The sequence below is a fragment of the Pangasianodon hypophthalmus genome, chromosome 10 (genome assembly GCF_027358585.1).
Source record: "Pangasianodon hypophthalmus isolate fPanHyp1 chromosome 10, fPanHyp1.pri, whole genome shotgun sequence".
NCBI lineage: Eukaryota > Metazoa > Chordata > Actinopteri > Siluriformes > Pangasiidae > Pangasianodon > Pangasianodon hypophthalmus.
In genome coordinates this window covers 14,368,538-14,391,204 of record NC_069719.1, presented here as the reverse complement: position 1 = coordinate 14,391,204, position 22,667 = coordinate 14,368,538, and the positions used below count along the sequence as shown (strand labels likewise).

General features: G+C 39.9%; 2 protein-coding genes across 5 annotated transcripts; both read right to left on the bottom strand.

Moving 5' to 3' along the window:
- Window positions 1-65: 65 nt before the first annotated feature.
- Window positions 66-11,778, bottom strand: si:ch211-168d23.3 (BRD4-interacting chromatin-remodeling complex-associated protein). 4 transcript variants are annotated; one of them, XM_026934115.3, is made up of 14 exons: window positions 11,398-11,778; window positions 10,328-10,468; window positions 8,332-8,377; window positions 8,094-8,136; window positions 7,718-7,783; window positions 5,998-7,479; window positions 5,647-5,871; window positions 5,088-5,547; window positions 4,884-4,993; window positions 4,665-4,723; window positions 4,335-4,483; window positions 4,049-4,143; window positions 2,804-2,906; window positions 66-2,494 (listed from the first exon to the last, which is right to left on the bottom strand). In XM_026934115.3, exons 3-14 carry the CDS (start codon window positions 8,370-8,372, stop codon window positions 1,845-1,847), a joined length of 3,483 nt encoding a protein of 1,160 aa, XP_026789916.3. In that variant the 5' UTR covers window positions 8,373-8,377; window positions 10,328-10,468; window positions 11,398-11,778; the 3' UTR covers window positions 66-1,844. The 4 variants fall into 4 exon arrangements, with proteins under 4 accessions (XP_026789916.3, XP_053093742.1, XP_053093740.1 ...); XM_053237767.1 differs by lacking the exon at window positions 11,398-11,778 and having other exon boundaries at window positions 10,328-11,387; XM_053237765.1 differs by lacking the exons at window positions 10,328-10,468; window positions 11,398-11,778 and having other exon boundaries at window positions 8,332-10,307.
- A 1,000-nt stretch (window positions 11,779-12,778) lies between these two features.
- On the bottom strand, window positions 12,779-17,882 carry LOC113538805 (enhancer of rudimentary homolog). The gene is made up of 4 exons (XM_026934195.3): window positions 17,744-17,882; window positions 15,502-15,589; window positions 15,258-15,378; window positions 12,779-13,388 (listed from the first exon to the last, which is right to left on the bottom strand). The coding sequence occupies exons 1-4, from the start codon at window positions 17,744-17,746 to the stop codon at window positions 13,286-13,288; spliced, it is 315 nt and encodes a 104-aa protein (XP_026789996.1). The 5' UTR covers window positions 17,747-17,882; the 3' UTR covers window positions 12,779-13,285.
- Between the last annotated feature and the right edge of the window lie 4,785 nt (window positions 17,883-22,667).

Sequence of the window (22,667 nt, the reverse complement as noted above, 5' to 3'; positions counted from 1 at the left end):
ACACGCGTTACACAAGCATTCCATTCACAATTTTACTTTTTATTATTTACAAAATCACAGTTAAATAAATAGTTTGTAAAAATGTATACAAAAGATTTTCTCTTTATATGTTTCAAATGAATGACTAACATGACAGTGGGTCAAAAGAGTCATTAGGTGGGATTTAACATTTAATTACCTTTTTTTTCTTTTTCTTTTTTTTTTTTTTACAATCTGGTACTGCAGAATTAAGGCCTCTTTGATTTTGGCATCAGAACAATCTGTCAGTAAAATGTGTCGTAGTCTGAAGCGGTGTCCAACACATGCTACCATATTCACAGTATTTAATAAACTGAAAGAGGAGAATGACAGGAGAAGAATGACATCATCCATCGAAAAATGGCACCTTGTCACATTTAGGGCTTGTCACAGTTCGTAGGGTTAAGTGCATTATACTGTCACCTTGGTTTTTGTGACTCTGAAACATTTACCAGTGCATAGCATGTTGGGGAGTATGTCTAAACCATTGAAAAGTGAGACTGTGTCAAACATAGTTATTAAAGGCTATGGAGATGTGGATATTTAACTTAATGACACAGTCAATCATTAATTATACCTCTATCTGGTTCAAGCCCTAGTAGTTAGTGTTAAATACAATAGCATCCATAGTTCCACATCCATATATTCCATATATCCTGACTCTTTGCTTACAAGGACCTACTGCTTCATCTTAAAATGTTTTACTTTGTGTGACATACAGCACTAACAGAAATTTTAAGATTGTCAAGAAATGTCAAACACAATAAACATTATATTTGTATTTCTGGATGCAGCATTAACTCTTTAAGTGATTTATGGATGAGGGCTAATTTTAAAACATGAAATAAAATACCTTTTTTGTATCCTGATAAATCTAATTCGCATCGATTACCCAATGATCCATTGATATTGCTGTCGTTATTTTTAACATAATATTTTTCTAATGCCAGAATACAGGCAATGAACGGCTGGGAATCACGATACAGAAAGCAAAAGCGACTAGAAGTTGGACTGAGGCACAACCACGTATTCAAGACCAACTGCTCATTATTGCTTGTATTTTAGAATATCTCTTAGAGCATTTTTGTCTCCTTGATAAACAGTAAGATGCATCACAGTTTACTGCAGACAAAAATAACACCTGCTAATTTGTAACTGGAGTAGAGCATCTTACTTTCAGTAATCACTGATGCAAATATGAAGTGGAGACAATTTGTTTTTAAGAAAAGAATCTCTTGAATGCAGTAATAGGTTTTGCTGGTGATTTTCAGAATGAAGTGTGTGTTCTTTGGGGATAAAGAAGCTGAAACGGACATCAGTATCCATATACTATACACTTATAGTGTACAAACTTTCTTAAACTGTAGTATATCTATATAACCAAGCAAACTCTTCCCCTTCACACATGAATTATCATACTTATCACACAAACACACAGACATACATTCAGAAAAGACAACAATACACACAGGCACTCGGCAAATGCAACTGACAACATTGTCAATGTTGGCACAAATCAAGCACATTGGAAGCTTCCTTACTTAACACTAAATCCAACATTAAAAAATTACTGTGGTGCATCTTAGAAAAAAACAGGTGCTCCACTCAATTTATTCACATCAGGTCTCCCAGTCTACTCATTTATATAATTAATCAGCTTTACATCAGGTCCTTTTTTTATGCCAATATGGAGCCCCTCTTAGAGTGGGAATGAACAAATTAAGAATTTAGCGTCTGTTGTGGATGTCAGACAGTGTTAAAGTTATACTCAGCTGTAGGATGGAAGCGGCACTTGTTTTTTGTCTCGCAAATTCTTGTTCTGTGTATTACATTTCTCCCTCCAGCACACAGCTAATGCTCTGCTCCAGTGTGCAGGGCTGCAGTTTGGGTTTGAGACAAGCTGCTGGTCCCTGAAGCCGCTGAAGCTCCAGGATGCTGTCTATAGCACTCTGGAGGTGCTCACTCAGACCACCTTCATCCCCCAACCCATCTGTAACATCCAGCTTGCTTCTCTTAAGCTCTGGGGGGTGCACATCTGGAAATGATCCCTCTGCACGTTCAGATTTGTGCTCTGACTTTGTGATAGAATTACAGGCTGTCCTGTTCATGTCCACGCCAGCCACTGCTTGTTTCTGCTCTGAGCACGTCTCTGTAGGACTGAGCAATTTTTCCTGCCGCTCCTGTTCATTCCCTCCTCTGTTAGTTAGCTGCCCATCTAAGGTGCGTTTATGTCCAGTCGGGGCGTGTGTGTCATCACAGGCAGAGTTATGGATGACTTTGCGTGATCCTGACTCATGCTTGATGGTAAGGCGCAGCGCCCCCCTGCTCCTGGAGCAATATGTTTTAAGACCTGGCGGTCTGTCTGAGTGTAGAGCCCATGCAGGGGGTGATGGGGGACTTGCTGAGGCGTCAGAGTGGTGCGAAGGCAGCATGCCACGGTGCCATGATGCTTTACGCAAAGACATCAGGAAGGACTCTGTTAAATGAGTCACACATGCACACATGGTTACGTTCACCAAACTCCAGTTTGCCTTGTCAAGACAACTGTCAAGATTTATTCAGTAACTTTCCATGAATCCGGTCATGATTGTATTATATGAAAGATTCATGTGATGATATTGCTTCACTTAAAGCTGGTAAAGAGCACCTCTAGTGCTGCAGAAGGTATTATGTATTGAAATTTAATTCATACTTAGATACTTTAACTCGTATTCCTTTAAAAGTATTTATCACAGCACATTCGAATTCTCAAACCCGCGCTCCTCAAAAAAGTAAAAGAACTCACCTGGATCACCTCTTGCTCTGCGTCTCTCCTCCCCGAGTAAGAGTCGCTCAGACTGCAGGAACAACCGTTCTAGCATCACCATCTCTGCTGAAGGACTTTCTTGCTGAACAGATTAATGACAAGAGCTGTTATACTGATTTACAAAAAAAAATGCCTTAATTACTTATTTCTGTCCCCAATCATTTCCCAAAGTACATATAGCCCTTCTTTTCCTATACACAGTCAGGTCTACAGTCAGGTCTCTTTAATGCAGCTGTCATCAGTTCCTGCTTGTTCTTAGGGTGTTTTGCCTTCAGCACGTGAAATACATGCTCAGATGGATTGAATGTGATTGACTTAGCCATTGCAGAACTTCTTTGCCTTAAAAAAAAAAAGTCTTGGCACATATAACAAGTGCTGTAATTCCTACACTGTTCACCCATAAATACCTGTAAATACCCTCAAATTATATAATTTCAAGTCCAGTATACAACAGACAGCTATAATAACAATAACTTTGACTTTGTCAATGTCCAGATATTTATGGATCTGACATTATATATATGAATGCACACACACACTGTATGGCCAACATTATGTGGACACCTGACCATCATATGCATATGTGCTTGTTGAATATCCCATTCCAAAGTTGGTCCACCCTGTGCTGTGGTGAAATCAGGCAATGATGGTGGGTGAGAAGGCTTGGCGCAGAGTCTGCATTCCAGTTCATCCCAAAGGAGTTCAGTGGAGTTGAGGTCAGGGGTCTGTCCAGGTTAATTGAGTTCTTCTACACCAACCTTGGCAGACCATGTCTTTATGGGGCTTGCTTTGTGCACATTGGCATTGTCATGCTGGAACAAGTTTGGGCCCCTTAATTCCAGTGAAGGGAAATCTTAAAGCTACAGCATACAAAGACATTCTAGATTGTGTGCTTTTAACCTTGTGGCAACAGTTTGAGGAAGGTCCACATATGGGTCTGATGGTCAGGTGTCCAGATATTTTTTGGCTATATAGTGTATATGCAAAGCTGTGGATCTCTTTGCTGGAAGTATAGGACTAACTCTGTGTGTTTTTACTAGTCCTAAACTTACTGCAGCCAGATCCACAGTTTTGCATGGCTATGAACAATATATGAACAATATGATTTGAGTTTTTGCTGGTGCAGTATATCCTTAAAATTAATTAACATGCCAAAAAAATTCCAGACATGGAAGGTAGGCACCATTCATCAAGAAATGTTAAGTGTGGGATGCTCTGACTCACCTGAGACTCTGCCAGTAAGAGCTGCCTGTATTTGTTTAGCATGTCTGTAGTACATTTCAGCAGCAGCCCTGATACATTCTCAAACTGCTTATCCACTACACACAAACGGATAAGAAAGTGGCATGTGATATTCATTTCCAAACCACTTTAGTATACTTTGCCTGCTATGTAGACAAAATGGCAACAAACTGGATTCTTGCACAACCCAGTTGAGTCAGGTTAAGCAATTATAAACTCTAGTTGCAGGTTTAGAGGTTTATGATTGCATGCTTGGCTTCAACCTAACCTGTTAGCAGATCAGCTTGACTGGGTAAAGCTCTGGAGCAGGTATGGTAGGGCAACAGGTGTCTCACAGCATCCTCTAGCGAAGTGAACCGAGAGCAAGTATTTGGATTAAGAACAGCGTCATAGTCTGAACAAAGCTGCTGCTTGAACCTGTCAATTGCACACACATGCATATGCGAGTGATATATATTAACCAAGTTAGAACTGATTGCTCTGCAACTTTGATTTAATGAATAGTTTTCATGTGGTAAAACAAATTCTGATATAAAATGCAAGAAGTTTTCATTAAATTATATTCTCAATACTAAGGATACTAAGAACATCTGTTGACCTCTGCTGCCGCATTGCTGGAGTGAGCCTTTCTCTTGCCTTCACACTGACACAGGGCACCTAAAGCAGCAGGATGTGTATGAATCACTTGGACTGCTTCATAATTCATTATTTTTAAATACATTTACAAATAGTACATCATGCACTGTCCACTATCATTTTAATTTCTCAGATATCTCCCCAGTAATTAACAAGCCATATGAACATCATGTGGTTTCACCTGAAGTGCAGCATAGCCCTGGGTGTCCTGGGATGACAAGCCCTCAAAACTCTCCTGCAGGACCAGCGACACTATTTCTTCATCATCCACTACACCAGGAACTCTGAGTTCTGACGTGAACCAAAAGAGAAGCTGTTATAATGATGTATCTTGCTAGCTGCAGTTGTACATGAGAGTTTTGCTGTACAAATCAGTCACACTTACTGTTTTGTTGCATGTGCTGCTGGGCTTCATTAAGGCCAGACTCCAGGACTCCATTGAGGCTAGTAGGTACAGGGATGGGTAAATGCTGTTGCTCAGAAGCACAAATCTTTTCTGGAGTTGAAGATGGACTCACGCACAGCATGGATTCCTCTTGCCCCTGCATTTTGGCACTGAGAACCACAAATGCTGAGGAGGGTTGTCTGTCTGAAAGTGGGGGTGTAGGAAACATGGTCGAGGGAGTACTTCCAGAACACTGGGTTATGGGCGGTGAGATTAACATGTCACCATGCTCTGACCCAGAATGCACTGGAGTGGGGATTCCTCCACACTCGGACAGCACAGAGAGAACCTCAGATGAGGCACACACAGCCAGTACCATGGGTGAAGACTCTGTCTCACTAGCTGCAGGAGAGATGTGGCTGTCCAAGGACTCAGCAGAGGCTGAAGGATTAAGTGCTTCCTGTGAGGACATGCATTGAAAATATTTATACCAATTTTATCCAAAGTATGACTAAATATAACCATATTAAATCCCCAGTAACCTAACAGCATAATTTACCTGTAAGGGATGGTGTATGAATGCTTGATTTGGTGGTGTATGGCCTCCTTCAACAGCCTGCTGCTTCTCTGGGTGCGTAATTAGGTGTTTGGATAATAATGCGACAGGCTCAGGGGAATTGGTGCTCTCTGGTGGTGCCTGCAAAAGAGTAATGACTGGGGAAGGCTGTGTGTGCATTTTGGCTACAGCAGCTTGCACTGAAGCTGGAGGAGACAGTGTGCCTTGCTAGAACAGGTAAACAAAGAACAGGTAAATATTATACAGTCATACTCAGACTTGGTATTTTATGAGCTACTGGATGAACCACAACCAAAAATCTTCTAAAAGGAAGAGAAACAATAGGGAACTTACTTGTAAGATACTCTGTAGTTGTTCATTTGTTGAATTTTTATCTGCTGCGGTTTTCTCAGGCAATAGAAGCACTGGGGTCTGTGGAAGACTTAGCTGCTCCTCAGGGCCCCCTGCCATCGGTCTCTGTGCCTGGGACACAAAGGGCAAGCTTTGCACCACAGATGGCCCATTCACTATTGATATGGAGGTCATATCAGGGGCAAGCACACCAGGAGTGTTGATCAAGGTGATCTGCTTCCCTAAGGCAGGTGTGTGGACAACACCACCATGCTGGCCCTGTGCATGAGCAGAGTAGGCCCCTGCTAGCTGCGCCGGCATCTGGAAGACGGTAGGAGGCGCTGACTGAAGCTGCAGGGGTCCGGACAGGAGAGCTCCCTGTCTGAGTGTGAGCTGTCCAGTCGGAGTGGTAAAAACAGGGCTAAAATTCAGTTGCCTGGGGCGTACTGTTACAATCTGTGAGCCATCAACAAGCTGTCCTGCCAGAGGGGCTGCGCTTGGCATTTGATTGTTTGTCGTGCTGAGCAGTGGCCTAGAGACACTTGCAGACTGGTTTACAGAGCCTTGACTAGGCAATATAAAGTGGCTTTGGCCCTGAAAGAGACTCTGGGGCTGAATGACAATTGAGCCTCCCTGATTGACTAGCTGCAGACTCACAGGCTTGTTAAGTGTGGTTGTAGACTGTGTTGGCAGAGGCTGCCTGGGGCCCACAGGAGAGGACAACAGGATATTTTGTGATGCAGCTGGTGGAATAAAAGCAAGTCCTGGAGATGTTTTCTGCTCTGAGGGTTTTGGGCTTATCTGCACCAATCTAGGCTGGATGTTGACTGGCAGCTTGGGCTGGATGGGCAGAGGGGTCCTTTGCAATATAATCTCTGGAGGTGCTGTTGTCCTAACAGCAGGGCTCAATGTAAGGCCTGGTAGGGTTTTGTGGATGATCATGTTGGAACCCTGTGCACGACTCAGGCAGAAGGACGTTTCAGAAGTGGGAGGTGCAGGGAATACGTTCCCAGGTAGCAGCCCCATTAATTGGGGTGGTACAGGCTTGAGTGAAGGGCAACCTGGTCCCACAGCTAACAGGGATGGTTGAGGAGGCTCCACTGCAACTTGTGTGTCCCTGGGCAATGTTGTGACCCCAGAGATGCTCAGTGGTTTAGACATATATGGAGGTGAAGGTGGGGGTATACCAGATGGATAGAGAGAGAGTGCTTCACTAGACTGGGCAAGACCTGCCTCTAAAGCCAGTGTGTGCTCAGTGATGTCAGCCTCCTGGAGACTCTGCTGTAGGATGTCACATGTCTCCTCCTCCACTTCCTGTTGCTGTGGCACTTCTGCCTCAACTTGTGGAGGATCGCATACCTCTTCAGAATCCTCTCCTCCTGCTGGTGAGGCCAGTAAGGCCTCATCCAGGAAGGAGAGATCCACACAGCCAGATATAGGTGTGTCATGAGAGCCAGAATCGTCTGCCAACAAAGAAACAGGGCTCTAGACACAAAAAAAGAAAGAACAATTAGTGAGTTGAGAAATGTGGATATCAGATGTTATCAGAGAGAAAACTGAAACCCTCGAAACCATCAGAACACTGTCATTAACAGTAGTGACCAAATTAACAGCTGGTGAACTTAGAAGAAATAGGGAGATATGCAGGTGACGGTGATCTAAAGTGGAGGTAAAATCTTCTCCAGCTACTATTTCGTCAATGGGGACAGAGGCCCAGACTTACCGGTGTGTCTGTGAACAGGGACGGCTCCCCAGAGGAAGAATTAATGAGCAGGTCTCCACTTAGCAGCTGCTTGAACAGATAGGGGAGAGGATGACTAATTGTAGGGAGGGCTTTCATGAGCCTCCCAAATTTCTTTCCCATATACAAACACAGGCAGTTTACAAACATAGATTAGAATTGTTGATTGTTACTATTATGTGTGATTCATTCAATACTGTTTAATTAATGTTTAATAGTCTAGTGAATTATGTTCATGCTTTTCACAAGTAATGATTTGAATCTAAATGGTGTAACACATAGAATGGCACTACTTATTTAATGTATACTTAAGTTACAATTTTTGTTGCATGAGGATATAGAATAAGATATAGTGAACCTCTTTTGTTCCATGAAGGAAGTCATTCAGGGCTTGTGGGTCACTAGTAACACAGAAACAGATCCATGAATCATTCAAGACAAAGAGCAAATGACTTCTTTTTCTAAATCATATATCATTAGACTAATGCTTTGCATTTACTTTGTGACCAGATCTGAAGCTAGTCTAAGGTCTAAGCTGGTCGAAGCTTGAAACAATTATAATAATCTCTGAGCAAGGACAGTCTGGTAGAACTTACCACAACACATCAAGTAAACATGTGCCATCTTCATCCTCCATTTCAACTGAGCCATGTGAAAGAGACAAGTGAGTAGCATAAAAAAAACTGTTAGAAACATCATAATGTGACAAATTCTGTGATGTAGAATACATTTGGAGGAATATCTAAATTTAAGTCCAGTTACGTGAAACCAATATTCCATTGTTCACCTGGTTTATATGTCCCAGCATAAGCAATAATCACTGCACATCTTTGTTAGGATATTAACGTTTACAGCCAGCTAGCTACAGCTGTTGGCCAAAGGTTTAGATACACCTGAGTTAAAGACATTCAAACTCAATTTTTCACAACTACACACATTTCATGTTACCATACAATTCCTGAGTTAAGTCAATTAGGGTATCTACTTTATTTCCAAAACAAAAGACAGATCTATTTCAACTTTTATTTACAGCGGGTGAAAATTAGCATTTGGTAGCATTGCCTTTTAACTGCTTGAACTTGAATCAAATGTTTGGGATAGCCTTCCACAAGCTTCTTACAACATTCTCCCGGACATTTTGTTCATTCCTTCTGACAGAACTGGTCCAATTCAGTTAGGTGTGTGGGCCTCCATGCTCGGACATGATTTTTTAAAAATTCAATAATAGTCCTGCTGGAAGACCCAGTTGGGACCAAGTTTTAACTTTCTGGCTGATGTCTTGAGGCTTTGGTTCAGTGTTTCTAGATAATCCTAATGATGCCATCTATTTTCTGAAGTGCACCAGTCCCTTATCACCCCCACATCATGATGCTGCCACCCCCATGCTTCACAGTTTGGATGGTGTTCTTCAGATTAAAAGCCTCACCCTTTTTCTCAACACATAGTGCTGATCATTATGGCCAAACAATTCAATTTTTGTTTTATCTGACCAGAGAACACTCCTCCAATAGGCTGGTGATCACCTGCAAACTTCACTCTGGCTGTTTTCTTAAAATAGAGACTTCATTCTTGCATGACAACCTTTTGGGCCATGATGATATAGGGCTCTCTTAATGGTTGATGTACATAATTTGTTACCTGATGCCCCCAAATCCTTCACTAGTTCCTTTGTTGCTGTCTTGGGGTTCAGTTATACCTTTTGGACTAAAGTTCATTCAAATTAACTAGGAGTTAATATGTACCTTATGCCTGAATGATGCAGTGTCTGTGTGGTCCCAAGGTTTTTTGATTTGCATACAATTGTTTGTACATATGCTTGTGGTACCTTCAGTTGTTTGGAAATTGCCTCAAGGAGGAACCATACTTGTGGAGGTCCACATTTTTTTTAGCTGAGTTGCTTGGATTTTCCCATGGTATCAAGGCAAAGAGGCACTGTTAGGTAGGCCCTTTTATAGCCGCAGATGCACTTTCAATTATCTCAATTATGACAATTGGCCAATCAGAAGCTTCTAAAAGCCATTACATTAATTTCCGGAATCTTCCAGACTGTTTAATGAGACCGTCAAATTGTTGTACGTAAATTGTGACCCACTGTAATTCTGATGTAGTGAATTAAAGCTGAGATATGTCTGTCTCTAATCCATTTTTAAATTATCTTTGATGTAAAAATCATTGCCCTAATTGCCTTGCTGAAAGAAATGTATGGTAACATGAAATGTGTTGAGTCTTGAAAAACTGAATATCTGTAGCCTAGGTGTATGTAAACTGTTGGCCTCAACAGTAACTAGCTAACTTGGAGGTTAGTTGGTATTTCAGGCTAATAATATGTTTTGATGTAAATGATGGAAAAAAAAAAAAAAAAAAAAAAAAGAGTTTTACATTTAAATTTGCCTTAAAAGTATCTCCTCAGTGCCCAGTCTCATACCATGAAGATTTTTAATTATCAAGATCATTTAAAACTTCCATAAGTAGAGAAGGGGCTGGTCTTGTAGAATCTTAGAGACACTCATTTTATTGCTCATATGAGGGGCGTCATCATTTCTTTTGACGTTCTACTACAACTTAAGAGCTTAAGCAGCAGCGCACTCTCACCTCAGAAGATGGGGGCTCCATTAAGAGCAGGGGGATCAAGGGATGGTGGACGTCTCAAAGGCCACACATCAGGGACTGAAACAAGGCCCGGGAGGCCAGGCACCCTGGGTTTAACTCCCATAACAGGTACATAACTGTCTTCTGCACTTAAAGACATTGAACAACTGGCATCAGATCATTAATTTCATTAAAAGATAAGATCAGGAGGATATGCACAAAGGCTCTATTAATCTACTACACAATTACACGTGAGACACTGTGTTTGGAATTACACTGTACGGATGATATCCACACCTTTTTTTTTTTTTTTTTTTAATATCAACCACCTTAAGATGTGGTTGGCCTTTTATGGCTGGCTGAGGAAATAAAACCAATTATAGCCTAATAATGTAATGTAACCTAGGCTTGATATAATATGTGAGGGGACCTGGAGAATGCATTCTACATTCACAGTAGGCTAATAATGACATCCTGCCTCCAGGGTGGTATGTAAACAGTGTGGGCATCTGCTTTGGCGGAACGGGATCACGCCAGTACAGGACGATCGCCTTCAATTAAAACGAGCAGTTCATCCAACGCAGGCTGCTGCGCGTCGTCGCTTAATTTTGCAGGGGAGGTCCTTTCAAACAGGCAGACCTCCTCCAAACAGCACTACATCGCATTTTTATTTACGCACCGCAATCCGCATCTGAGCCTCGTTACGGCGTGGCGCAGCGCACAATGAGCGCTCACTCCTGCAATCCGCTGTCATGACACGCTTAGAACCATCACATCTCTATTAAAAGTGACCTGCTCTCATTTTTTGACCAAAAATCACATCTTCGTAAAATGCTGCGCCTTAATGTATTCGAGTCGCAAATATAGGTTAAAATGGAGCCAGAGCGCGCGTGAGCTTAATGAGGGGATGCCGCTGATGTTTGTTGAGAAGGGTATCAGGGAGGCTGGCTGCTGCCTCGCAGCAACAAAAAGGCAGCTGGAATAACACGCGCTGGGTTTTTTACGCCTGCACGCCGAGCTGCCTGTCATTTCGTGATATAACTTGAAAGGCGAAGGAGAAAAAAAAAACTCACCGCTTCTTTGTGGGTTTTTATTGTCCTGTCAGGCGGGCCTCTGCGCCATCGATTCTCACTCAGTAGCCTTTTGAGATGCTGAGGCTGAGGGAGGAGTGTGAGGGGGGGAGATGGGGGAGACTGGGCTGGGTGAGAAACACGAGTGTGAGGCGATCTGAACACAAAGGTAGAAAAAAAACCACAGAGAAGAGACCGATTGGTGTATCTTCATCGGCTCAGAACAGCGGGCCCAAGAGAAAGAGGAAGAAAAAAAAGCACAAACTCTTCAAAAATACCGCCTGTGTAAAATGCAGTGACACTGCGCGAGCAAGGCACGAGCGCACAGGCACATATGCACATAGAACACAGCGTGCACGCGCGGCGCCTGCACAGATAAAGGAGCATCTTATATTACTATAATATACTGTATGTACGTACGTATATATATATATATATATATATATATATATATATATATATATATATATTTATTCATTTATATATATACATACATACATATACACGCACACGTTCATCATTCCACATCACCACAGCTTTGCTTAAAGCAGAAATAAATACATGATCAAAACAGAGAAGAGATTGTAATTGTAACTGTAAAAATAATGTATTGAAATATAATATAGATCTGGATTCATCCACATATTTGCATATTTGATAGGCATAATTGCTAATGTTAAATGGCTTAGTAGAATACATCTACATACAGTACTGTGCAAAAGTCTTACACACTCTATTTTTTTTTCAGTACAAAAACTGAAAAATTAGTTTTCCAGCACAAAATTAAAAGTTACAGAAAAATGTTTGTATATCAGTGAAGAAAGCAGCATAATTATATAAGAGGCCACTTTTCAGACACAAAACATAATGAAGGCTGCTGAGTTTTGCTGCAAAAATAAGAAGCAAGTGCCAGAGTCAATGTCTCCAGAAGAACTGTGGCTGCTTCTGCAAGATGCTCAGTAAAACAATGTACCTGAGACTACTAATTTTTACACCAAATATTGACTTTGTTTCATTTATTATTGTTTACTGCTCTCAATAGTTTTTTTTTAACGTAGAAACATTTAATTTCATTTTTTGAAGGCATCTTTCCTTTACAGTCTAAGACTTTTGCAAAGTACTGTATATACATATATATATATATATATATATATATATATACACACACATACATAGATATATAGAGAGAGAGAGAGATAGATCAATTTGATAGATGGCATGAAGCCACATTTTCTTTTCCAATAACAATACTGATACTAAAGCCTTACATGCACATCTGATCCTGGGTATCGGATGGGTGCGAACTCTAGTCAATAAGGATAAACAAGATTATACTGTAACAATCAGCTGGTTATATCTATACATATAAATTACTCAAACACAATTTAAACAAAACCACTTTATTATGGAGGAGGAAAATCTGACATTTCCTTATAAAATGTCAACCTAAGGGAAGCAGGAAAAGGGATTTAAAATAAAACAGTACACATAAAAATAAAAGTAGCTCCAAATCACATTTTCATGTAGACAACTGGTTCTCAATTCCAGTCTTATGTACAGTCTTACTGCACAGTTCAGTCTATACATCTACTGGCCTGTAGAGCTTAGTCCAAACACTTTACTCTGCCTGGTTCAGCTAGTAACAGTCTTTAGCTTCATCTGCATATTAAAATAACTGTGTTAGTTTGGGGCTGGTGTTAACTCCAGTAGTAATTTTCTTGGCCTTAATGAACTCATAGTGGTCACCCAGGACTGGAATTGAGAATTATTTATCTAATTATCTGGCCATCATCCCTTACGTCCATAGACATTGTTTCCCCTTTAAAGTGACCAACTTTCCTGCCAATTTCCCGAAAAGTGAAAGCTCTCTGATCAGCACATTTGGGGCATTTTATTTCCCAGCCTGCTGAGCTTGGCGCCGCAGCAATACATAAATTTTCTCTTTGATCCAGTCTTTGTTGTTGGGTTGATACGTCTGTGTGTCAGCTCTGTACCTAAGGGACGAAAGGCAGAAACAAAGTGATTGTGAGCAATCTATTTTGCAGTGACATTTCTGCACAACAAATTCATTTTTTGTGTGCAGGGTATGCAGTAGCATTTTCTCCAAAAGAATAGTTTTTCTAACAAATGATGGTGTTTGCATAGTTTGAAAATCAAAGATGAGTAGCTGTTCATGCGTGGCTGAAGTTCAGCAAATACAGTTGATGTCAAAAGTTTACATCCCCCTTTCAGAATCTGCAAAATGTTAATTATTTTACAAAATAAGAGAGATCATACAAAATGCATGTTATTGTTTATTTAGTGCTGACCAAAATAAGATATTTCACATAAAAGAGAAAATAATAGCTGCATCTATAAAAAATGACCCCGTTCAAAAGTTTACATCCCCTTGATTCTTAATACTGTGTTGTTACCTGAATGATCCACAGCTGTGTTTTTTTGTTTAGTGATAGTTGTTCATGAGTCCCTTGTCCCCAAATGCTCACTGATGCTCCAGAAGGAAAAACCATGCATTAAGAGCCGGGGGGTGAAAACTTTTTGAATTTGAACATCAGGGTAAATTTAACTTATTTTGTCTTCTGGGAAACATGTAACTATCTTCTGTAGCCTCTGAAGGGCAGTACTAAATGAAAAAATACGATATTTAGGCAAAATAAGAAAAATGTACACAAAATTGTACTCCATTCTGTTCAAAAGTTTTCACCCCCCGGCTCTTAATGCATGGTTTTTCCTTCTGGAGCATCAGTGAGCGTTTGAACCTTCTGTAATAGTTGCATATGAGTCCCTCAGTTGTCCTCAAGTGTGAAAAGATGGATCTCAAAATCATAGTCATTGCTGGAAAGGGTTCAAATACACAGAAATGCTGGAAAACCAAAGAATTTGTGGGACCTGAAGGATTTTTCTGAAGAACAGCAGGCAGTTCAGGACAAACAAGGGACTCTTGAACAACTATCAGTAAACAAAAAACACAGCTGTGGATCATTCAGGTAACACCACAGTATTAAGAATCAAGGGGATGTAATTTTTGAATGGGGTCATTTTTATAAATTCAACTATTATTTTCTCTTGTGGACTATATGTAAACATCTTTTATGTGAAATATCTTATTCAGGTCAGGTTGTATGATCCCTCTTATTTTGGTAAAATAATTAACATTTTGCAGATTCTGAAAGGGGGATGTAAACTTTTGATCTCAACTGTACATAGTGAAAATCTGATCCAGAGGATTCACTCAATCCATCACAAAGCCTAGGCAATGTAAGGAGAGACATGATGTAACACTCTCCCTAAACAGTAGTGACCAGACAGCAGACAAAAACAGCTACACTTAATGTCACAATTCCAACCTACTCTAAAATACAACAAAATACAAAAAGTTTGTTTTAATAATACAATTTATATAACATTACATTGTTCCATTTGCACTACAAACACTGTGGATGTAAAATGAGATCTTCTAAAGCACATCTAAAGCTGTCATAGAAATGATTACTAATCAGAGTTTTAATTCAATTTGTTTGATATAAATTTGGATTAGACCTGAGAAGTAATTTAGCTTTAAATGAGACTCATCACCAGCACCAGGTTAGTGCCAGTGACAGGAATGGTAACTAGATCAATATGTGGTAAATTAAAAATTGCATTCTTGTCAGCTTATAAAGCAGATAGTTGAACAGCATGTATGTCAATCTTTCTTTTTCCTATAAAATTCCTACATCCTGCTTTAAGCGCAGCCAAGATTATTGACGTTAATCCATAGAACTGATGCAGAATGCTCTAACAGTAAGTTAAAAATTGTATTTTGTTGATGCAGACTTCTGATTTTCAAACAGTTGGTAGAAGTGCTCAGAAATCCTACTTACACCAAGCAGCTGAGGTCTGCCAGGTCATCGATGAAATCAAACAGCTGACTAATGTCATATGTGATTGATGGACTGTTAGGATTCATTCTCTTTAGGTGCTCTTCATACATTTTACACACTCCTGTCCACAGAAAACATCTCAGATAAGTACACAAGTAATGTATACACGGTTGTATACACTGACCAGGTACATCATAAATGAAAATATTTCTAAGGCATAACACTGATCTAAATATTATCTTACCTTCCATACACTCATTAACAGATTCATAATCAGCATATGTCCTTCCTTCTGGTCTCTTGGTGGGCTGAACAAGTAGAATGGTATGGGACTGCAATATAAGTCATTTAGGCTGATGTTAGTAACATCCACACACTACCACAATAATAATAACGCACAATGTTACTATTTAAAGCAAACATCCACCCTGAATGACTTAAATATTAGTCTTTACAATTAACACCGGGCATTTAAATATTAATCTTTACAATTTACAAGTAATGATCTTCAATAAGGTATAAGATTTATTTTGTAATGAAATTCTGAGATGAGCTTCTTTCATTAACATGTTGCTCTAATTTCAATTTGGTTATTGGTTTACTACATTATCCACATTACTTAAACTCAGCGACTAAAACTCGTAACTTGATTTTCTGATCTAGGAAAAAAATTAAACGTCCAGTCTTACTCAGGAATTCAAGTTCAACATATGATGTCATATCAACATGGCTGCTCACACCGTCAACAGTAAATAAAATGTCGCTTCACTACTTTATATGGGTTTATAGTAGTATTTACTGTAGACCAATCAATATCGACACATTAGCTGGTTAAATACCAGACCGTTCACTGTTTTGATATAGTAAGTACATCATAAACTCATGACTATTAATGTTAGCTGGATAGCTTGTTGCCAACAAAACACGCTTTCATGGAGGCGTCCATCTTCTGTCCCCATTCTGTAGCTCAAATGCACTGAGCCTGAAAATGACTAGATCAGATTTCCCATTTCAGAGTTACACTTCATAGTCAAAAGTTTGTGAACATCTGACCATCACATTCATATGTGCTTTTTGAACATCCCATTCCAGATTTAGTTCTCCCTTTGCTGTTATAAAAACCTCCACTATTCTGGGAAGGCTTTACACTAGGGTTTAGAGCGTGGCGGTGGGGATTTCAGCCACAAGAGCATTGTGAGGTTGGACATGATGTCAGGTGAGGAGGCCTGGGGTGCAGACAGTGTTCCAGTTCATCCCAGAGGTGTTCAGTGGTCAGTGCTCTGTGAAGGCCACTTGAGTTCTTCCACTTCAACCTTAGCAAAACTTACTTTCATGGAGCTCGCTTTGTGCACAGGGGCAATGTGATGCGGGAACATATTTGGGCCTCTTAGTTCCAGTGAAGGGAAAGTGTAATGCTACAGCATACAAAGACATCCTATACAATTGTGTGCCTCCAACTTTATGGCAACAGTTTGGGGACGAACCACATGTGTGTGATGGTGAGATGTAAACAAATTTCTGGCCGTACAGCGCAAGTTAATTGCAGCATTAACCCTTGCATCATCTCTGCCTAATGAGAGCGATGCAGCAGTGCTTTAGTCTTTAGTCCACCTGTCTCACCTCCTCGTTTATACACTCTGCTCAAACAGATAACATTCAAAAGCTGTCAAAACCAAGCTGTCATGTCAAAGATTGCCAGAGCTGAGTCTCTTCCGTAACTCAGTGCAACAGCTTCGTATAACTGTATACACTGTGGAACTTTGAGTCTAATGTTGGTCGTTTCCAGTAATTCTGCACTGGAGTTCTCATTAATATGACACTGAACTTCACTGGTAAATGGTGAGTGAGAAAAGAAGCTCTTCCTTTTTTTTTTTTTTATAGGAACTAACAGCAAACCCCAATCATTATCACTTATGTTTGAGATTGCTGAATTTCTCTCTCTTATTAAACATCATTGGAACTGAACTAGCAATGTCCCCCTGTGACGTCAGCACGGCACACAACTGCTATCTTCTCTCAAAAATACAGCACCAACCTACACATAAGCACCAGACTCACTGAGCACAGGCCAAATATTTCAATATGAACATATTTAATCTGTTTCAGAGTGGACTTTCCCTCAATGTAATGTTACAGGCTCATTTCATATTCAAACGTTAACGACTTTTTATTGCAGGGATATTATCAAGCTGTGTAAATGATGAGTAACTTCACTTCAGCATGTATCTGAAGCTTCGCTCTGCTTTCCCTGGGTATGACCTGGAAAAGCTAAAGTAAAGAAGAGACATCCAGTAAAAACCGCGTCTCCTGAACAGATTATCTAATTATGAACAGAATGATAGCAGGCTAGCTGTGCTAAATATTAGCTCCATCAGCCAGCACTTATTTCTTTTTACTTTCTTTTTGGAGGTGTTAGTATAGGAGAAGTATAGGAGAACTCTATAATATTAAGCGACGTATTTCGAAAGAAAAGCTTAATAACTAACCATATTTGAAAGAGTTGCTCCAAGATCAACAAACTCCAACCGTCTTGCTTTAGGATAGTGCAGTACTGAACTTCCGGTTAGCGCAAATGGCAAAAGGAGAGGCTTCTTCTTCTTCTTTAATGCTTTACGGTAGTTGGGAAACCAGCTTTATGGTGCATATTCCGTCCCCTACTGGGATGGAGTGAGGAGAATTGATGTTAAGAGGGGAAAAAACTCTATCTATCTATCTATCTATCTATAAATAAACAAATAAATTGAATATATTTATTTATTTGTTATATATATATATATATATATATATATATATATATATATATATATATATATATATATATACACACAAGAATTTCCCTCATGGGATCAATAAAGTATATCTATCTGTCTATCTATATCACTCCATCCATCCATTCTCTGTACCGCTTATCCTACACAGGGTCATAGGGAGCCTGGATCCTATCCCAGGGGACTCGGGACACAAGGTAGAGGACACCATGGACAGGGTACCAACTCATCGCAGGGCACAATCACACACACTCACACACCCATTCACACACTACGGACAATTTAGAGATGCCAATCAGTCTACAATGCATGGCTTTGGACTGGGGGAGGAAACAGGAGTACCCGGAGGAAACCCCTGAAGCACAGGGAGAACATGCAAACTCCACTCACACAGGGCGGATGTGGGAACCGAACCGAGGTATGAGGGAAACGTGCTAACCACTAAGCCACTGTGCACCCATATAAAGATTCACTCTTAAATCCTATTTCTCAAATCTGTGTCTTTCAGATATTTAAACAGTATGTTATACACTCTTGAATCCTTATTTAAAAGACTCTGCAGTGAAAGTTAAGTAATTCCTATAGATCTTAGCGCATCTGTAAATTGTACTCTTTCATTCTCATAACCTTCACACTTTATTAAGACATGCTCGACTGTTTTGGGAAGATCACATCTAGCGCAATATTCAGATTCATGTTTTCCAGTGATAGGAAGTGACTGATTGAATGAAGAGTGTCCAATTTTGGTTGAGATATTATACTGTGTTCTCTTCTGAAAGTAGAGTCACTCTACCATACTGCTTATCACTACTACAATTATAATATACTGTAATAATTCCATTACCATTTAATTTATATAGCAAGTTCAGATTACAGTAGGTTTTACATAAACTAGTTTTAGACATTTCTACATTTTACCTGGTTTGTGTGTTATGTTTTTCCCATCTGAAATATAAATTAAACGGTTCAATGTTGCCAATGCTCCCACTTTCGTTCTTTCTGCAATTATTAAAAACAAACAAACAAACCAAAAAGGTGGAATAATCATTAAAAAAGAATAAAACTGATGTGGAATGATCAGTAAAAAACTTCTGTGATTATATAAAAATAAAATATTTCCATTTTGATCTCTGAATTAACTGACAGGCAACATTCTAAACTAAACTTTATGATCACTAAGAGCTGCCTTACAAAATGTCCCAAAGGTATAAAACACAATAAAACAGATGTGGCCTTTTGTTTTTATGCTAAAATCCAGAACACATGGCTATTCAAAAGTGATAAGGCCATTTCAATTAAAGGAAAAAAAAGCCTGAAACACGTTTGTGCTGCAGCAAAATCATGAGTGTTCAGTATTAAGAATGCTCAAACCCTGGATCTGTGCTTCAGGGCAAGGCTGCAGGTGTACTCAGCCACATTAAATGTCCCCACATCTCACCTTCATTTATACTGGATATGTACTTCCCACCATAGCTGATACAAAATTCTAGCTGAACTGCTGTTTCTACATTTGTTAAGGTCATCATATATTTATTTTTACTTTGCATTTGTACTTCATAATACTTGCCTTCTATACATGTTACATCTAAGTATTTATATATTTTTCTTTTTTATTTATTTATTTTTAAAATTTGATTTAATATTCTATTAATTTTTGTTTATTATCGATGTCTCTGCAAAGCTCCACTAGAGCATGTAGCTTCATTTAGGCAAAACCTAATTCTTTCTCCAAAATATTGCAACATGGACACATTCCCAAAAAAGGTGTGGGGCAAATTCATCCACAATACCACACACAGAGCACAGTGGATCCTTACCAGGGAACTTTTTTTTTTTTTAAATAAAGATTGACATGGCAACTCCATGTAGCAAGTTATAGGATACCTCCTTAACCTTATTGGTGCATTTATGTGGAAATTTGACTTGTTTCAGGAAATTTTCATCATGTGCCCCTCACTGTGAGTGGACGCCCTCTAGTGGACGGTTATTCCCATTTGAGAAAATAATACTGGAAGTATAGAACAAAATGCATTGGGTTGACTGATCAAATCCTAGAAATCTATGTGGGAATTAAATCTTGTATATATGGGAAGCCATCATCCAACAATAAACAAACAGATGAACTGTGTAGTAAAATGTGTTGAATGCCTGAAGTGTTGGAACAGAATAAAAAAAAAGTATGACTTTATACATGGATTTGAGGAACAGATTATATAAATTTATATAAATATGGCCAGGTGGATACTGCAGTGTATTCATGATAATATGTTGACAGTGACAAATGGAGTAATCTTAAACAAACAAACAAACAAAACAACAGGAAGTAAATAAGTGCACAATCATATTCTGCCTATAGGTCAGGAAGTTTTTATTCCTGACATTTCCAGTGAAAGAATTATTTATTTCCCTAGTTGTTTTTCAGATATTAAGATTTGGATTAAACCCACTTAATTCAACTGAACAGTTACACAGGCTAATATCTTTAAGAACCTGTTAATAAATACAATTTTGATAATGGTGGGTTTTGATTTCTACCACTGTAACAAAATAATAAAATTCATTGACACCTTGCTATGCTGCTGGAGAGAGAACCACTGGCTTATAAACATTATACATTCAGATGCCAGTATATTAAGCACATCTGTCATACAGTAAACTACATCAAATTCCTTACTGAAGCCTAGTTTGTACACTTTGCCAGTCACCTGGCTGACAAATTTGTCATTTTGGGCTAATTCCTACAAAAGACATCTATTTGCTATATACAAATGACACATAATTTTGGTCATTTTTTAGATTTTTGGATAAATTGCACCTATAACATGTCTCGTCAAAGTTGCTCAGATCCTTACGCTTGCCCATTTTTCCTGCTTCCAACACATGAACTTCGAGAACTGACTGTTCACTTGCTGCCTAATATATCGAACCCCTTGACAGATGCCATTTTAATGAGATAATCAATGTTATTCTCTTCACCTTTCAGTGGTTTTAATGTTATGGCTGATTGGTGTGTATGTTAGTTTATGTGTCATTATGATAGCTTCAAGGTTGAAGCTTTATTGTCATTGTCAAGGACAACAAAACTGTAGTTGCATCTTCAAGGTATAGACGAGTGCACACACAAACGTACCTACAACCATCCCTCCCCACATATCCTCCCAACCACCCTAAAGTACCATTTAATATAGTACACATTCCATATAACAAAAGACAAGTGCTTCCATTCCTCCCTCCCTATGCACACGTACATGTCCATTTCCTTTCTAAACCACACTTACTAGTGTGGAAATACATGAAATTACATTTTTAAGCTCAAACTTTTTCAAAAATCATTTTTTTCTTTGTTCAGAGCCAAAAATCTCAGTTTTAAGTTGACCTATATTCATGAAATTTTACATGTGCATTTCTATCCCTAATTTGAAGGATATTACAGAGGAATTCCTCAAAATATTTATAATTGTTGGATTTATTATTGATTTAGATCTCAAAAATGACAGCAAAACCATTTATGACAACATGGTATTTTCATGATTAAATGGTAAATAAAGGACATTCCAGCAAACTGTTCTCTCTAAAGTCTTTCTTGAAGTATGTTCACAGTCAGAGAGTTTTAACTGTAACATCATCCAAAGACTAGATTCTTGGTTTTATAACATATGCATATTTACATATATTTAATGATGCCTCGTTTGCATAAATAAATGAAAAAAGAACATTGAAAAAGTTCCGTAGTACAAATATTGATTGTGATGTCTAGTATTTGTTGTTGTTGACCTGTTTTGCCTTATGTATTCGATTCACCTACTTTTAACATCAAATACCAGCACTGATATATAAAGCGATGCTGTAATAAAATACATCATCGAAAAGCACTGCTGCTACAAACCTGAGCCGGCTGTGGCTGTGCTGGTTGCTGTGGCTAGTAACTGAGCTGTGGTGCGGCTGCACTGGTTGTCATGATGCGGCTACGCAGGTTGTCTTGGTGCGGCTGCTCTGGTTGCTGTAGTGAGGTTGCCTTGGTGCGGCTGCTCTGGTTGCTGTAGTGAGGTTGCCTTGGTGCGGCTGCTCTGGTTGCTGTAGTGAGGTTTTCTTGGTGCGGCTGCTCTGGTTGCTGTAGTGCGGCTGCGCTGGTTGTCTTGGTGCGGCTGCGCTGGTTGTCATGATGCAGCTGCGCAGTTTGTCATGATGCGGCTGCGCAGGTTGACTTGATGCGGCTGCTCTGGTTGCTGTAGTGAGGTTGCCTTGGTGCGGCTGCGCAGGTTGTTGTGGTGCGGCTGCGCAGGTTGCCCTGTTGCGACTGCGCTGGTTGTCGTGATGCAGCTGCGCGGGTTGTCTTTGTGCGGCTGCGCGGGTTGCCCTGGTGTGGCTGCTCTGGTTGCCGTGGTGCGGCTGCGCAGGTTGTCGTGGTGCGGCTGCGCAGGTTGCTTTGGTGCGGCTGCGTAGCATGTCTTAGTGCGGCTGCGCTGGTTGTTGTGGTGCGGCTGTGCTGGTTGTCGTGGTGCGGCTGCGCAGGTTGGCTTGGTGCAGCTGCGCTGGCTGTCGTGGTGCGGCTGCGCTGGTTGTTTTGGTGCGGCTGCGCTGGTTGTTTTGGTGTGGCTGCGCAGGTTGCCTTGGTGCGGCTGCACTGGTTGTCTTGGTGCGG

Bases quoted from the DNA above. Each gene is read 5' to 3' on its own strand.
- si:ch211-168d23.3 (XM_053237765.1), bottom strand. From the start codon at position 8,465: ATGTATTCTACATCACAGAATTTGTCACATTATGATGTTTCTAACAGT. The intron at 7,480-7,717 runs GTAAGTCTGGGC...TTTTGTGTCTAG, and splicing joins CCCTGTTCACAGACACACCG to AGCCCTGTTTCTTTGTTGGC. The intron at 4,994-5,087 runs GTAAGTGTGACT...GGTTCACGTCAG, and splicing joins GCAGCACATGCAACAAAACA to AACTCAGAGTTCCTGGTGTA.
- LOC113538805 (XM_026934195.3), bottom strand. The intron at 15,379-15,501 runs GTAAGATAATAT...TTCTGTGGACAG, and splicing joins TGTTAATGAGTGTATGGAAG to GAGTGTGTAAAATGTATGAA. The intron at 13,389-15,257 runs GTAAGTAGGATT...TTCGTCCCTTAG, and splicing joins GCAGACCTCAGCTGCTTGGT to GTACAGAGCTGACACACAGA.